General features: G+C 46.4%; 1 protein-coding gene across 12 annotated transcripts in view; it reads right to left on the bottom strand.

Annotated features, from left to right (window-relative positions):
- EXD3 (exonuclease 3'-5' domain containing 3) overlaps positions 1-16,837 on the bottom strand; it is a 282,421-nt gene that overhangs the window by 189,018 nt on the left and 76,566 nt on the right. For 8 of the 12 annotated variants that reach the window (XM_085076507.1, XM_085076510.1, XM_085076509.1 and 5 more), the window contains exons 4-6: positions 6,305-6,369; positions 1,709-1,876; positions 323-490 (exon numbers count right to left, since the gene is read on the bottom strand). The exons of 1 other annotated variant lie outside the window; for it this stretch is intronic. In XM_085076507.1, coding sequence (XP_084932633.1) covers positions 323-490; positions 1,709-1,876; positions 6,305-6,369 — 401 coding nt within the window. Of the gene's footprint in view, positions 1-322; positions 491-1,708; positions 1,877-6,304; positions 6,370-7,643; positions 7,774-16,837 lie in introns of all 12 variants that reach the window. 3 more of the 12 variants (XM_085076512.1, XM_085076513.1, XM_085076514.1) reach the window with 3 other exon arrangements.

Here is a 16,837-nt window from a genome sequence, read left to right as displayed (position 1 = left end):
CCTTCTTTTCTTGCTAAGGAAAACAAAAAAGAATACAACTATCCCCTTAAATTCTCCAAATTAAAGCCTATTAACCTATTACTTTCAAAGGTCAGCAAACGAGCAGAGGGAGGATTCCCTGGCATTCTGTCCTCAGCCAGCAGAAAAGCCAAGGTTGAGCCCAGCCTGCTCCTGTACATGGGAAGAGTACGTTAAGCTGCAGCATCCACAGTGTGCAGCTGCTGGAATGAAACAGAATTCACATCGAAATGCATCCAAAAAAAGGGACACAGACATCCACAGAGAGCTGGGAAGGTAAATTTATTTGAAAGACATGACCCACCTCTTTGTAATCGCCCTGGAGATAAAGATGACTGACATGTTCAAGCAAATAGTTCCGGTCCGCTGTGTGGAGCTGGTAAATGCTAATCAGGGGGTCAAGCAGATTAGCTGGGCACTCGGAGAGCAATCTGAGCACACGGGCGTGCAGCTTCTTCAGCGTGGTGCCAGACTTCAAAAAACAACCAAAAAAATCAAACACAGGTTTGGTAAAGATGGCTGCGATTCAACAGCAGTTGAAAATGCAGCTTGTTTAAACAGAGTAAGCAAATTCCTTTGGAAGGGATTCTCCGATTTCCCCACAGAGTCTGCAAGCAGAAATCAGAACAATATGATACACATTTTTTTCACAGCATCCAGTTTAAGAATATGAAATGTTTGTGGGATAATTCCGGAGAAGGGCTAGGGCCTTGTACAAAAGTAAAATCTGAAACTGGAAATATGCCCTCTGTGCTAACAGAGCTCTTCAGAAATTCTCCCCTCTGGTTCCCAGCAGAAAATCTTTGAATCCAGCAACTCCCCTCCAGGGAGAGCTCACCTATCAGGCATAAGAATTCCATTTTCATTCCCAGGCTTGCATGAAGCATAGGAAAAGCAAAAGCACCATCAAAAGATGCACAGAGCTGGGTACTAATCCTTGTGTTCCCACGTGATCATTCACTCATGACACAGGAACTTCAGCGCCAGTAGCACTTTGCTGCACTTCGCAGATCCTGTAATGGCAGAGCCCAAAATCTAACCAGAGCCATTTGGGAAAATGGGAAAGGAAGCAACACAAATATAAAAGTATCCTGCAGTTCAGAGCCAAAAGCTTACAGAAAAGAGAAAATCTCAGTAGGTCAGAATATCTGAAGGCAGAAGGAATGGTAAACATTAGGACATATAATCTGATGACCCAACTTTACAGAGCTAATCATTCAGCTGCTGAAAAGGCAGGCTGTTCCCATTTTCTGCATTTCCACCATATGGCAGGAATTAAGCAATCCTACAGTAACTGGCTTCTATTTGCAGAGCTGGAAGAACACAGAGAGCAGATTTCTGCAACTGGGTTTATCCTGACAGCAGGGATGTGGGTTCCAGTGGGAGAGCCTCCAGCCTGGAAAGGCTGCAAGAGCAACTCTTGATCAAAGCAGTTTGATCCGGACAGATGGAAATCCCAGCTTTGGAGGGGAAACAGCTCTGGCAGCACAGCTTCCACTGTGATTTGATTTTCAGGCCAGCATGCCACAGATAACATCTCACTGTGAGTTTCACACCTTGTCACACTCTTTATAAGGCTATGGACAACATGCTGGACTTTGGAATAAAGTGAAACTGGAGATACTGGAGGAATGTTAAAATCAATTACTCTCTCTTCTCTCGCAGCTCTCTTGCTTTCTCTTTTGCTAACCTGTGGGACAGCAGGATGCTCTTTTATCCAAAGCTGCAGCTCCGTGGTGATGCAATACCCCAGGGAATGCCCTTTCCCCTTCCAATCACTGCTGCTCTCCAGCATGGCTAGGAGTCCTGCCAAGGGGTCCTGCAGTCTGGCAAAGCCCCGCCTGATTTCTTCCTTGAGCTGCCGAGATACAAAACCACATTGTCATGTACAAAAAGATTAGTGAATCCTCCCTTCCCCCAGCTGAACACAAAGCTTTATTTTTTTAAATTTAATCTATTCAGAGAGGTAACTGTTGCTATTCAGCCACCATCCGCGCCTCCAGTGACTTTTCATGTCATTACAGATTCCTTCATGGCTCACTGCACCTCAAACCCAATGGGAAAAGCAGCAATTGTCCACACTAATTATCCCATAAAGACAGAGAAGTTGTTCTGTGGGGCAGACAAAGGGGCTTGGGATTTGGGGGAGGGGGAAAAAAGAAGTGAGCTGGAGAGAGGGGTGTTATGGGGAAAATGGCAACACTGAAGGAAGAGAACTGAAGCTCTGCCGATCTTCTAAGATGCCTACAAGGAGTAGTACAAGAGCCTCTCTTCATTGCTGCACCACAAACTTGAATATTTTACCTTATTCCCACTTCAGCCACAATGGTGCAACACGCCTCACCGTAATTGGAATAGCTGGGAGTCTCAAAATAGTTTGGATTTTACACTCAAGATCAAAGTGAATGAAATATCTGAGTTCAAGTTCTGTCAGATTGCCATCCTCCAAAATCTGTGCTCCCTCCTCCAAACCTCCCTGAGCACCTCCTGCCCTTGTGGGCACTGCACACCTCCATGAGCCTCACAAAGGGGCTCCGAACATGGGAAAACTCCATGCCATAAATCTTTGGAATCCCAGGGTGATGTGTTTAGAAATGTGAAGGAATTGGACCCTCACTTTGTGAATGTTAATAGGCTACTTACTCCCCATCTGGTAGAAGTGATAAATTAGCAGTACTGAGCAATATCTCTATAATGTTTACATTAGAAGTAGTTTCCAGGGAGCTGGGAGGGTTGGCAGGGTGAGGAAGTGGCATCCCCAGTACCCACACAGGACCTCTCACTGCATGGTACATCACCAGCGTGGAGCAGGGCAAAAACAGAGACAGAAAACAAGAAATCATTGAGAGCAGCTGCTCTCTTTCTTTTCTGGCTAAAAAGCTAAATCCAAAAGATCCTCATTCCTACTGCAGCCAGCACTTGTAATTTACTGGATTTCACGGCCCCATTCGGAGCTTCCAGTGGAAACAATGTAATGTTTGAAAAACGACATGGAAAACAAAATTAAATATACAGAAAATCTGCCAATGAATTTGTTCTTTTTTTATTCATCGACAATTTTTACTGGAAGACAGTCATTTTCCAGAGTGTCTTTCATGCCTGGAAAACCCACAGAACCTATCATTTATGACAGAAACTGTTTCTTTCTCACTGGACTATCAAAGGCAGTATGAAAAAGCTGATGACTAACTGAGATGTGACTTTAGATAAGAGATTCTCCCTGTAAGTAATTTTCCCTGTGGCAAGAGTTTGCGATGTTAAACACAGGGCTCCAACTTCACTGGGAGATGCAGCAGAAGGCAAAGTCGAGCTCTGATCCAACCACAAACATCCAATACAACAGCCAAAGGGAAACAAAGCAACTCGCCAACGCCATTGCACTGTTTGGAAATGGCTTTTCTCCCTCCAAAGCCCCACTTCAGCACACTTGGAGCTTCCACCACCCCATTCAGCTCCTCCTTGGGCTGGAATCTGAGCCTGGGCTTTGGCAGGATGGGCTGCTGCAGACACCAGGTCCTGCTGGCACAGGCAGAGCAGCTCCCAGCACTGACACAATCACCAGCAGCACCAACTGTGCTCATCTGCACTGCGTCTGGCCTTCGTACCAGTTAGACTGTGATGAGCTGGGAAAAAGCCTCCTTCTAAACCTCCCAGCAAGCCTTCAGCTATGGCATGTATGTTCTGAGGGGGAAAGGCAAAGAACAAAAAGGGCATGAGACACCTGAATCAGAGAGGAAAGAGTGCTGTGCTGCCTGGCTTGTCCCTCTGCCAGAGAAGGATTCCTCTCAAACGTGTAATTGCCATTTCCATTTCAATTGATTCCCATGGCAGGGAATGCTCCTTGGGGGATTTCTACAGCCTGACAGATCATGGGAATAGGAAAATGTTGCTGATGCTCAAATGATACACTCCTTTATTCAGCTTTGGTCCCCTATTTCTAGTCTCACAGCTCTGGGCAATCTGCTGATGCTCCCTGGTTATTCTAAAACTGTCATTCCTACATAGGAAATGACCATTTCTTAGACCCATGTTTTAGAACTGGGGTCACACCATGGCAGACACCCTCCAGTCCATGATCACTGACTTGAGACCAAGGGGCTGATTTACCCCAGTTCATAGACAATATTGACCTGCAGGCACACACAGCGAGAGGCAAAGGAGCTCCTACCACTTACTTGGCAGTGGAGCAGGCTGAGCTGTGTTGAAGTCAACTGCCCTCGGTTATTTGGACTGGACATTTGGGTGGCAGCAGCAGCACAACCAACCTGAGCTGCATACAGAGGGCAGGAGAGCCCAGCCTCTCAAAATGGAGTCTACGCTTTTGTGGGTGCACTGCCCCAGGTATGGATCAGCCTGTCATGGTGACAGTGTGACGAGCATGTGTCAGAACCCACTGGGACATTCCTGCTGTGCCTCCCCACAGCAGCTGATCCCACCACAGGCCCCCTCATGGCTCCAGAAGAGCTTTCCTTGGGGGCCAGAAATGCACCCCCCAGGCTCAGAAACACCCTCCTGCCCAGCACACAGCCTGGAGGGGGGACACATCTGCAAACCCCAGGTGCCACTGGAGTGATCAACAGAAGAAAGATGTGGAGCTTTTGGAATGAATCTAAAGGAGGCCACTAAGTTGATCTGAGGTCTGGAATCCCTCTGCTTTGTAGCCAGGCTGGGAGAGCTGGGGGTGTTCACCTGGAGAAGAGAAGGCTCCAGGGAGACCTTAGAGCCCCTTGCAGTGCCTGAAGGGGCTCCAGGAGATCTGGAAGAGAGACTTTGGACAAGAGATGGAGTAACAGGACAAGGGGGAATGGCTTCCCACTGCCAGAGGGCAGGGATAGATGGGATATTGGCAAGGAATTGTTCCCTGTGAGGCTCTAGCACAGGGTGCCCAGAGAAACTGTGGCTGGCGCTGGATCCCTGGAAGTGTCCAAGGCCAGGCTGGACAGGGCTTGGAGCAACCTGGGATACTGGAAGGTGTGTGGAAGGGATACTGGAAGGATACATGTGGCCCATGGCAGAGGGTGGGACTGGATGAGCTTTAAGCTCCTTCCCATCCTAAACCAGTCTGTGATTCCATGACCATTCCAGAAACAAACAAACTGAATCCACAGAGTTGCAAGTGTGACTCCTGGGGATCCTCCAGCTTTTCCACCCCCAGCAGGATCAGTGCAGTGCTCTCTGCCAAAGAACACCTACATGGGAAGCTTTGTATTTTCCAGAATATTTTTCTTCCCAATCCACATACAGTTCCCAGGGTACCCAGTGTGGAGATTTTGATGATTACTATTTCCTACTGTTGTTTTGTGGGATTAACTGCCCTCCAGACCTAAAGGACAATATTTTTTTTCCTCCAGCTCTAACAAAACTTGATGGAAAGCTCAAGGTTTCAGAGTTGCTGAGCTCAAGTCTCTGTCAGTGAGTGACCATTTGGAAAGGCACCTCTCACACTGGGTTTCCAGTTGTCTATTCCAGCTGGCAACCACAGACTACCAGTAATGGAAAGTCTAAGAGCAGCAGACAAGGACAATGACTAAACACTCCAGACACCCAGGATGAAGCACGTACACCTCAGCCATGCTGGCCACTCCCCACAGGACACGTTCCATGTGGTTGTGTGGGAGCTGCAGGGTTCTGGATCTTCTAGAAAAAGAGCCATTTCAGTTATGAACCTGCCTGAACAGAAGAGTTAAACATGGAAAACTCACCACTCAGCTGATGCATCTACTGTTTTTGCAAGTTTTCAAGCTCCCAAATTTAGAGGAAATATATTTTACTGCCTATGAGAAATCTCCATGTAGAGCCCATAGGTTGCTGTATAAAAATACAGCACTAATTTTAGACAGCAGTGTAAATTGCATTCACCACTCTAAAAGGCAAAACTGAACGAAATCAGAAAAAAACCCAAAAAACCTTCAAATATTAATGTTTTGATATATCCACTTGGCAAAAAGCACTTCTCTACCGACTTCAACTTTCATTTTTTTTTGCTACTAGAAATATTCTTCCCCCTCCCACCAAGATCCTCCACTGGACAAAAAAGTGTTTAAAACAAAAGCAACTTTGATTTTCTTTCATTCTGTAACTCCAGCTCTTTTCTAGGAGCCCCTGAGCTGCTCCCCATCACACAAAGCTACCTTTTTTTTTCACTTGTAGCTGCGACTGCAGAGGCTCTTCCCCTGAGTGCTGGAATGAAAGCAGCCGTGAAGGATTGCGGGACTGACCCGAGTGTCCTGTGCCTCGACATGCTCTGCATCCAGAGGAACTGCTGTGTGCAGGGGCTCAGCCTTACCTTCCCCAGCTCATGCTTTGTCCACAGAAGCTGAAGGGTTTTCAGCAGTAGGAGTGGGTCCTGGCCTGAAGGAGGGGGAAGAGAGAGAGAAAAGGAGGGAGAAAAACAAAACAAAACGGATTTATTGGCTCTGTAGAGGCAGCCCAGACACACTGGGGCATTGTTTCACCCCAGAGAAATCAGCTACTCCGTGTTGGAAACCACCAACCTCCAACTGCCAGTCAGGATTAGTGTGTAAAACCCTGCACTCTGAAATCCTAACAAAATCACAGCCAGCAGCCAGGCATGGCTTTAACTCAGCACCCCGTGGGCTCCTGCACTCCAAAGCTGTGCTGCTGCATTTACAGCCAAATCCTGCTGCTGCTCCACACCCTGCCCACCCCCACCCCTTTCCATAGGAAACTAAATGGTCCTGGAAGGGCCAGCACCTTGAGCAGGTCAGGAGGGATGATCAACCAGGAATTTTGAAGTGGAACCTCTTGGTAACCTGGGGATGGAGGAGGGAGAGGGTGACTTTGGGTCAGTCCCTGTGTGTGGGGCCAGCACAGGCACCTGGGTGTGCTCGGGGGCATCTGCCCTGCCAGGCTGGATAACAGTGGGGGATTCAGGCACGATGGTGCCTGAGGAAGAGGGAAGATGAAAGGCTGCTGTGACAAGTGGTAAGGCTAAACAAAGAGGAATCCAATATTTCCACAGAAGGTCATTTGGAATTTTCCTCTTACTTTTCACCTAGTTATTGCAGAAGTTGCATTCAGTTGTTCTTTTGTGTGATATCATTCCTCATATCATTCCTTAATTCATCATACTATTATTCATCATACCAGTATTCATCGCACCAGTATTTCTCAAGCAATTGTTTAGGAATACTTCATTTTAAAAGCAGTAAAATGTTTGATATCTGATTCTACTTAATTCACAATCTTTTACTTACAAAAGCACAACACAGAATATTCTGAATGAAAATCGTCTGCAGCATCAACAGTTTAAATGTGAAGAATGAATTAAAAAATCTGAATGAGGTCTCCAAAACCACTCCTCCTAGTGCACCTCCTCTTATGTTTTCATACAGCCAAAAGAAAAATGTTAAACTGAAAAGGAAACTTCCTTTCAACCACCTTCTGTGTTTTACAATTCCTAAAGAGCTCATTTCCAAATGCTAGATTTCATGCTCAGTATCCCATCGCACTTCATATTTCAGGTCACAAAAAACTCCTTCAGCTGTGAAATGCTCTACCTCATCCAGCTGAACTCTGAGGCACTGCATTTATAAAATATTTGAAGTAGCAAGCTGATTACTGGTTGAGCCAAGAGAATCATAGTATTCCCATTATCCACTAACCTCTGGGAAACACCAGCCAAATTAAAAATGCCACATTTACAATTCACAAGATAATATTTTCTCTCATCTCTGGTTGTTCTGAAATGTTGAACTCTCCAAACACCGGCTGCTTTCAGCTACTGCTACTCCTCTGGAAAAAGAAAAGGCTCTTTTTACACCAAAACAGAAGAAAAGCCAGATCCCTTCTCCCCACTAAATTAGCAAATTACAGTCAAATTCAGTCCATGTGTGTGTGCATATCTGCACACTCTCTTCTTGGCCTGACTCCCAAAGAAAGTTATACACACACAGGAAAAAAAATTAGAATGCAACGTAGTGTGTAACCAAATACACTGTAAATCTGAGCTGTAATTAATGCAGGGAACAGGCTGGAACGATACAGGAAATGAGAGCAGTTAGGAGAGCAGTGTTTCACTTCAGATACAGCCAGTAATTAAACTTGTTAAAAAGCTTTCTAAACCTCAATCAAAAAACCCAGCCCTTTTCTTACTGACTGTTTCCTACCTTACCTCCCTGCCACTTGAAACCCAAGCTGATTCTGCCAGAGTAAAACATCTGTGTAGTCAATTTTAACCAGGTCAGCAGTGCCAGTGTGGCACTGAGCAGCCACAGGTGTACAAGGGAACACCTTTCCTGCCCAGCTCTGAGCGCAGCCAGAACAGAGTTATTTCCACAGACCACACCTGGAGCACTGCATCCAACTCCAGGCTCCTCAGCACAGGAGGGACATGGGTGTGCTGGAGAAAGCCCAGAGGAGAAAATTGCAGGGAGACCTTAGAGCCCCTTCCAGTGCCTAAACGAGCTCCAAGACAGCTGGAGAGGGACTTGGGACAAGGGCCTGGAGTGACAGGACAAGGGGTAATGGCTTCCCACCGCCCGAGGGCAGGGACTGAACAAGGAGAGAAACTGCTGGCGTCCAAACAGGGCTGTGCCCTTCTTGATCTGGTAAAGCTTGTGAGAATCTACGGATGAGACACAGAGGCTAAACATAACAAAATAACACACGAGCTGTTGCTCCCAGAGCCAGACAGGAGAGCAAGGCCACCTCACGCCCTTGTCTCATCCCACCAGAGGGAGGACATCGCAGCTCATGCTGAGCCTTGAACTATTGCATCCAGTTACACTTCAGCTGAGACAGAAGATGGAAACGTGAAGGTCCACATTGTTTGGTCTCCTTAAAGAAATGAACAATTCATCTGTTCTGTCTCCTGCAGGACCTCTTTAGAGGACTGTCGTCCTCATGGTTCTCCTGGCACCCCTAAAGAGTGAAAAATTAGTGTCTTTGGCATGGATAATTAATCAATAACTACTGCTATACTCAAACTGGATATCAGACAGGTACCTGCCCATCCACATCCAAGAAGGAACAAGAGAAGCAGCAGTAAACTAAGACCAGGAAAACAAAACTAGAAAATTAATACCAAGGAAAAACAAGACATTACAGAGAGTTTCATAAGCCTTCCAGAAAAACCTGGAGAGCAGGCAGCTGCTCCACACAGCAGGGAGTGAGGGAGATGTGCAAGGGAAGAAGGGATAAAGCAAACTGACTGAAAACCAAGTGGTTACCCTGAACCACAAGTGCACCTGGGCTCAGCTCTGGACAAGAGCAAGGCAAGGATGGGATGTGGTGGCCAGAAAAACCCCATCATGTCCCACCAAGGACGTCCAGAGTCTCCACTGCTAAAGAGAACTTAAATCCTGCAGAGTCCTAGATCCTGAAGAGATATCCAGCTATTAGCAAGGGACATTCAATGAGAAGAATAAAGAAGACAAGGGTGCAGAAGAGAAAAAAAAAACCCATGTGGGAAGTCAGAGAGCAGCAGTTCTCCCTGCTCCAGCTCTGAGCAGCCAAGGAGTGCCAGGAGACATGTCCCAGACAGCTGAGTCCATTCAGTTCCTAGACTGGGCTCAAGAGAAAGTGCTCTGTCTGACACTGACCCTTCACAGCTCTGAAAAAGGGGATTGCAGACCATAAAATACCTGGAAAAGCCTCACCAAATCACAGTTAGAGAACATTGGTGGAGACCTCAAGAAGACACATCTGTACCCACTCCAACAAGACACAAAAGACCTCAAGTTCTTCCACTGACAGTTACTCCCAATAGCTTGTTCCTGTTTTAAACACTTTGCATTAATGTATTTCCTTTGAACGCTTTTCATTCTGAAAATAAATGAGCTCTGCCCTGAACCTAGTACCAAAACTGCAGGAGATAGTAAATCAAACATCTTCCAGTTCTCAAGATCTGTGGTTATATTTGAAAACCATATAAACCACAAGGCTTATATTTTTGAGTTACAACAGTGCCTTTGAGGAAAGCCATAAACTACTTTCTGTTCATTCTCTCCATTTCCTTTGTGCATCCATCACTCAAACCCTGCTGTGATCACAACAAAAGCGGTGCCCTGGGGCTGGTGAGGTAAGTACTGGGCTTGCTAGTGAGGTTTGCAGTGTTGTCCTTGCAAAATTCTGCTGCATTATTCACCAGTGCTGCTGAAACACCCTGGCAAGAGACTCCCATGTTCTGACTGAGCCTCCTTGTGTCTCTCGCCTGAGGAAAGGGAGACATCCAACCCCAAAGGAGGAATTTCCCAAGGAAAAAACCTCCTGACACTTTCTCTTTGTGTCCAAAGCCATTAAATATCCTGTGGCCCAAAACCTAGAAGAATTGCAGTCAGCAAAGAAAAGGTGCTGAAAGAAAGAAAGAAAAAAAAAAAAAAAGGCAAAAAAAAAGCAGCAACTCCAAAGAACAAGGCAAAAGTGAGTGAAATGCAGGGTCACAGCCCCCAAACTGTCACAGCTGAAAGTCATGGGCAGGAAAGGTCGAGAACAAAATGCTAATTACAGAATCACAAATTCATGGAATCACAAAATCTCCTGAGCTGGAAGGACCCTCAGGATCATCCAGTCCAACTCCTGTCCCTGCCCAGGACACCCCAAAAACCCCACCCTGTGCATCCCTGGCAGCATTGTCCAAACACTCCTGGAGCTCTGGCAGCCTCAGGCTGTGCCCATTCCCTGGGGAGCCTGGGCAGTGCTCAGCACCCTCTGGGGGAAGAACCTCTTCTGATACCCAACCTACACCTGCCATGACACAGCTCCAGCTGTTCCCTGGCTCCTGTCCCTGTCACAGAGATCAGAGCTGCCTCTCTGCTGTCCCTACAATCGTCGTTTTCTTTAGGCAGCCAGGCTGTCCCTCTGCCCTGCAAGTTAACAGAATTTTAATAAATGTTTAATATCCAACAAATCCAACCCACCCAGCAAACAATCAGTGAATTTTTACTATTATTTTGTGTGCCTTCTGTCCCAATAAATCCCTGGAATCTGTTCTCAGCGAAAACTCCCACTCATCTCAACATGTCTTTGAGATATTTTTCTGAAAGGAAAATAAAAATTTGAGATATTTCCATGCCCCCCTTAGGGCAGGTGGCCTGTTTGGACTTAAAAAGTCAAATATATCAATGAAGGCAATACACAAGCTGGGGTTTGGGTGAGCAGAGTCCTTCAGCCAGCTCCTGCTCCAGCAGCACGAGGGGTACACTCACACTGGGTCATTTAAATTGCAGCTGAGGACAAACCGTTATGTACAAATTAATCAAAGTCTCTTATCAAAACCTAGTGTGTCTCAATTTTGTTCCAAAGTGGCTGCAGCTCACAACAAGTGTGCACTGCTTTTGCAGAAGAACAGGCACAGGAAATAATATCACTTAGATTGTGCAAAAATGAATGGATATATTTTTTAGTGACCAAATTTGAACCTCTGAGGACAGGCTGATTTAATTAAAAAGGTACAAAATTCCTTTTTAGAAACCCACAGATTGTGGCACCTTCCAGGTGTTTTTGCTGAGTGTTCCTTTAATAAGCACATGTAACATAAATAAACCTTTCAGCCTTGTTTTGAGTAGTTTTGAGCTTGAGAAAATGATTCCATACAGTACAGCTCCCAACAACATGAAATGACATTTAAAATACACAAAACCAAATCCAGAACATACAGGTATATGTTTATGCATTGTAAAACTCTGGATTGGAAACAAAGAAATACAATAGAGAAATGAAAGGTAAAGGGCTACGTGATTTTAAAATAAGTAGAAAGACTTCAGAAAAAACAAATATTTGTGGATATGTGAGTATTTACCAGCAGGGCATGGCAATGTCATTCTCCTTTTGCTTTGTAGGAAGCTTTGTCAGTGATTTTTGCTTACTTGGATTTATCCCAGGGTCTGGGAAGAGATAACAAACATACTACATATCCATGGAGTGGGTAAAGATGTCACACACACCAGAATTAATGGTCACCAATCAAAACAGATATGACACAGACTATTCCCTTTGAATTTCACAGTTAGGACAATGCTATTGCAGCAGTTCTTGGTCCTGCTTAGTCAGTCTTGTCCTGTGCTGAAGGATCACCTTTAAGAGATGCTGAACCCTCTGTTGAGGCTGAGGTCTCCAGCAAAGCTGGGACTGAAATGGGGAAATCCCTTTGAAAACAGAAATTACTGTGATGACAGCCCCACCCTGCTGCTCCAGAGCATCCCCAGGATGCCTGTTCGCACAGCTGGGCAACTTTTTGCTTATTCCTTATCTTTTGGAGTAACTCCTTGCATTTCCATGCTGGCTGTACCCAGTAAAAACCTTCCCTCACGTGATCATGGAATGCTTGGGGTTGGAAGAGACCTTAAAGCTCATCCTGTTCCACTCCCTGCCATGGGCAGGAACACCTTCCACTATCCCAGGTTGCTCCAAGCCCCACCATGGAACTCCCTTCCCTGATTTCGGAGGGAGGGATGAGAAAAGGGTATTTAGTTCATAAGAAATTGCAACAGACTAAAGGTAGAACAGTTTATTTTGGGACACATTTTTCTTAGCCAGTCAGAACCTGGGAGCTGCAATGTCCGAGCAGTGTCTTTGCTGGCATTGCTTGAAGCTCCTTCTCTATTTCTGATGGAGAACACGTGTTCCAAATGACATGTAATGACAGTGCTGGAATTTGCCTGTGTTTTTGCAACAGTCCCAAGGATCGTATTTCCTCCTTCAGCCACAATGAAACACAGTCTCTGCCTGCTTGGCACCCACGTCAGCACAAGGCACAGGAGGACAGCCACCACTCCCTGCAAAACCCATGGCACTTAACCAAATGACTTATAGATGGGAGTAGAGGGAAGAGGGAAATAAAAATGCAGTTTTCCCCCTAAAGAATCAAAACCCAAACAACTTAGCAAGCAGGCAAGAGGCAGAGCTCTAACCTACTGAGCAATCATGGTCAGAGCTTGGATGACGAACTCAAAGAACTCAGAGGGTGGTGAGGAGGTGGAGAGGTCCAACCTGGCCTTGGACACTTCCAGAGATCCAGGGGCAGCCACAGCTTCTCTGGGCACCCTGTGCTTGGGCCTGCCCACCCTCACTGGGAGCAATTCCTTCATTGTTGTTCCTTCCCAACATTCCACCTGACCCTGCTCCCTGGCAGTGGGAAGCCATTCCCCCTTGTCCTGTCACGCCATCCCTTGTCCAAAGACTCTCTCTTACTCCCTTGGAGCCCCTTTAGGCACTGGAAGGAACTCTGAGTACTTCTGGTCAGACCTGTCAGCTCACATGAACCAAGAGAGTCTATGGCTCCCGGACACCTCCTTGTTACCAGTTAAATTGCTGACAGCTGTCTTAAGGGAGATTAATTCTTTTTTTCAGGGCTATCACTCACATTGCAGTAACACCACGACCAGGATGAACTTCCAAGACATCCTTCTCCACTCCTGCACATTCTTTTTGAATCTAAACCAGCACCATCTTGGGGGTGGGGAGGATTTTCCCTCACAAGTGTCCACTCCAAGTTCAGATGCACCTGCACCAAGGTGGGCAAAGGCTCTTCAATACCTCCTCGTGGCAGAGTCTGTGTCACAAGGAAAACAGTTATTTTCAGGAATGATAGCAGTTTACTCCCAAGAACACTATGACTTGAGGAGTAAGCACTTGGTGATTGATCCCAATCTGCACTGACTGCAGTGATTAGTCCCTCACAATGACAAAAGCAGCCAGAGCTGCTCCCTGCACTGCTCAGGTAGCAGCATCTGCAGGGACAGGGGAATGCTGCCAGGACAGGCTGCTGCATTTCCATAGTAATTACATCCACCACTGAATCCAACAGAGACCAATTTACAGAAGGATCAGATGTCATGAAACCATTTCATTTCAGAAACAATACATTGCTCTGCTTTAGCACCGTTTCCAGAGCTCCAAGACTCTCTCCCCATCCCAGCAACCCATTCCTTTGCTGTGATTTCCACAAAAGGCAAATATGCTTGGGAATGTCTAACTGTGCATTTAGCTGAACTTACACAGCAAGGAAATGAAGCAAGAAGATGGACAGAGTCCTTCTTTATTTGGCCTGTCTGGCTCGCTCCAGCCTTGGCTCAGTTTCCAGTTTTAGCTGCTGTTTTCTAATCGACAGAGCTTTGAACTCAGCTGCATCAAACCCTTCACGTCTTGGGAGGGAAGGAACCACACCAGCCACCACAGTCTTAAACTCCTCACACCACACACCTCCCCTGTAATTTAAACATTAAAGACAGAGCCTTTTGGGAGGTCTGTGAGTCCAGGTTTACCAAGGGAAAGGCATTTATTACTTGTTCCTCCAGCTCTTCATTCACACATTCAGGTTCCCCTTCTGCACTAATGCAGCCAGTCGGAGGATCTACATCAGACAGGAGGGGAAAATATCCCCAAATGCTCCGAGTTCCTCACTTGTAATCACCTGACTGTGAACATCAGCTCATTCTCTGTTACCAGAAACCTCATGTACAATGAATGGTTCCATATTTCTCCATTCATCACCCAGCTGTGACGGCTCTGTTTCTCCCAGCCCTGTGATGACAGTCACCTCCTGCTTGCCAGTAGACATGAAGGCCCCTGCAGCATTTCTACAGCAGATGAAGATTCCCACAGCTGGGATTGCTACTGATATAAAGGGGGTCACATCACCTAACACACTGCCACAAACTGGCCCAGACATCACTGGCAACTGGAGAACCAGTTTATGTTTTGTTCATAGGCCAGATGGAAAAGTCAGCCCAGAGTGATTCCCCCCAGCCCAGTTCAATCTGTATCGAGAACAGGGGCAAAGTTTTATTCCAATCCAACTGAGACAGTTGTTTCACTCAGCAGGAAATATTTTGCTTCACTTTAGGGGGGAGGTTAGTATCTAGAGGCTTATCTTTTTGTGGTTCTACACCCTTTTCCAGACAGACCTGGTTTAACAGAAACTTCTAATTCAGTGATGCACCTTGCAAGGCACAAGCCAGCAGTTCCTTCTTGAGTCTCTCATTTGGATTTACTCTGGTAATGTGACAACATGCAATTATGTATCATAAAATTAGTCCTACTGAATGTGTGTTCTCTAATATCCTTGCAAGAGCTTATCACCAAGCACACAATCACAGTATGGTTAGGGCTGCATCTGGCTCTGCAGGCAATGCTCATTTCATGTTTCTCATTTGGTTTTTCTAGACAAAAGCCAGAATTCCTCAGGTGCCATTAGCTGAGCCCACACTTTCCTGGGATCACTCTGAGAAGCCATACCTTGGTCTATGCTGTTGATTACATCATTACTGAAAGTCAAAATTAGGAGCTAAAACAGAAATTTGGTGGAGAATGAGTTGCACAGGTAGAACATGGAGAAACTGCTGTGCTGGAGAGGGAAAAGGGAAAGGAACACTGCATTGAAAGCAAGACAAATTTTTCTAGAAAAGAAGCCAACCTTTCCTAATGGCAACAAAAGTCATTCTGTGACTAAGGGCAAGTGAGATCCCTTCCATTTTGAGAAATTTGAGTTATGAAAACATAATAGGAGCCCTCAGCATTTGGCTGATACATGCTTGATTTCTCAGTGAGTCAGAAGTTCACATTCTTCTACCGCAGCCTCCCAACTGAAAACAATCCCCACTCTTCAAGCACAAGAATAATAAAGCACACATATGCTTCTTATAAAGCAATTCCTACAAATAACCATGTCTTTTGTTTTCATAATGGCTAAAATTCATCATTTCCCCCTCAAAAAGCACAGATCAAACAAAATGCACTCTCATTAAAAGCGAAGGCTTGCTTGGCTGAGCACAACAGGCAGTGACATCGCCCTCTTATTTTCTTAGTGCTTTTTGTCAATGGAGAGACAGGAGAGCTGCTCCCCAGGCTCTGTGGGGCAGGGCAGGCACAGCACAGCCCCACCCCAGTGCTCCAAACAAGGGCCTTCCTCCCTGTCTTCCCCCATCAGCCCCAAGAACATTCTTGTCCCACCCAGAGTGTACAGACACCTGAGCAACAGCATCACAGAATCCCACACTGGTTTGGGTTGGAAGGGACATTCAACTCATCTCTCATTTCATCTCCTGCCACAGGCAGGGACATCTTCCACTATGCCAGGTTGCTCCAAGCCCTGTCCAACCCTGTCTTGGACACTTCCAGGGATCCAGGGGCAGCCACAGCTTCTCTGGGCACTCTGTGCCAGGGTATCACCACTCTTACAGAGACAAATTCCTTCCCAATATCCTATCTAACACTTCCCTCTGGCAGTGGAAAGCCATTCCCCTTGTCCTGTCACTTCATCCCTTGTCCCAGTTCCCTCTCCAGCTCTCCTGGAGCCCCTTTAGGCACTGGAAGGAGCTCTGAGGTCTCCCTGGAGCTTCTCTTCTCCAGGTGAACACCCCCAGCTCTCCCAGCCTGGCTCCAGAACAGAGGGGCTCCAGCCCTTGGAGCATCTCCGTGGCCTCCTCTGGACTCTCTCCAGCAGCTCCATGCCCTTCCTGTGCTGGGCCCTAGGGCTGGAGGCAGCTCTGCAGGTGAAGTCTCACCTGAACAGGGCAGAGGGATAGAATCACCTCCCTTACAACACCTGGGCACCACACAAAGCACAGGAGCAGCAGATGCCCTTCAGAGGTGGTGCCAACTCAAGAAATTAAAACGAAACCTCACCAAGGAGTTACCCAGCTCTGGGACATCCTCAGAGTGCCTGAGATTACCCAGGCTGGGGAGAAGAAAGCACAGCAATAAAGGAGCCCATCTCACATAGTCACCCTGATCACATGTGTGACATCACCTCAGACAAACAGAGGTCATCTGGGGACCCTTTCAATGCACCCTGGCTGGACAAGGAGAAGTGCAGCTATTTGTAAGTAAATGGCAATTCTAAAAATAACACCAAGAG

The sequence above is a fragment of the Lichenostomus cassidix genome, chromosome 17 (assembly GCF_008360975.1).
Source record: "Lichenostomus cassidix isolate B80296 chromosome 17, HeHo_3.0, whole genome shotgun sequence".
Lineage (NCBI taxonomy): Eukaryota > Metazoa > Chordata > Aves > Passeriformes > Meliphagidae > Lichenostomus > Lichenostomus cassidix.
Note: the sequence above shows the minus strand (reverse complement) of the source record. Positions and strands in the feature narration are given on the sequence as shown.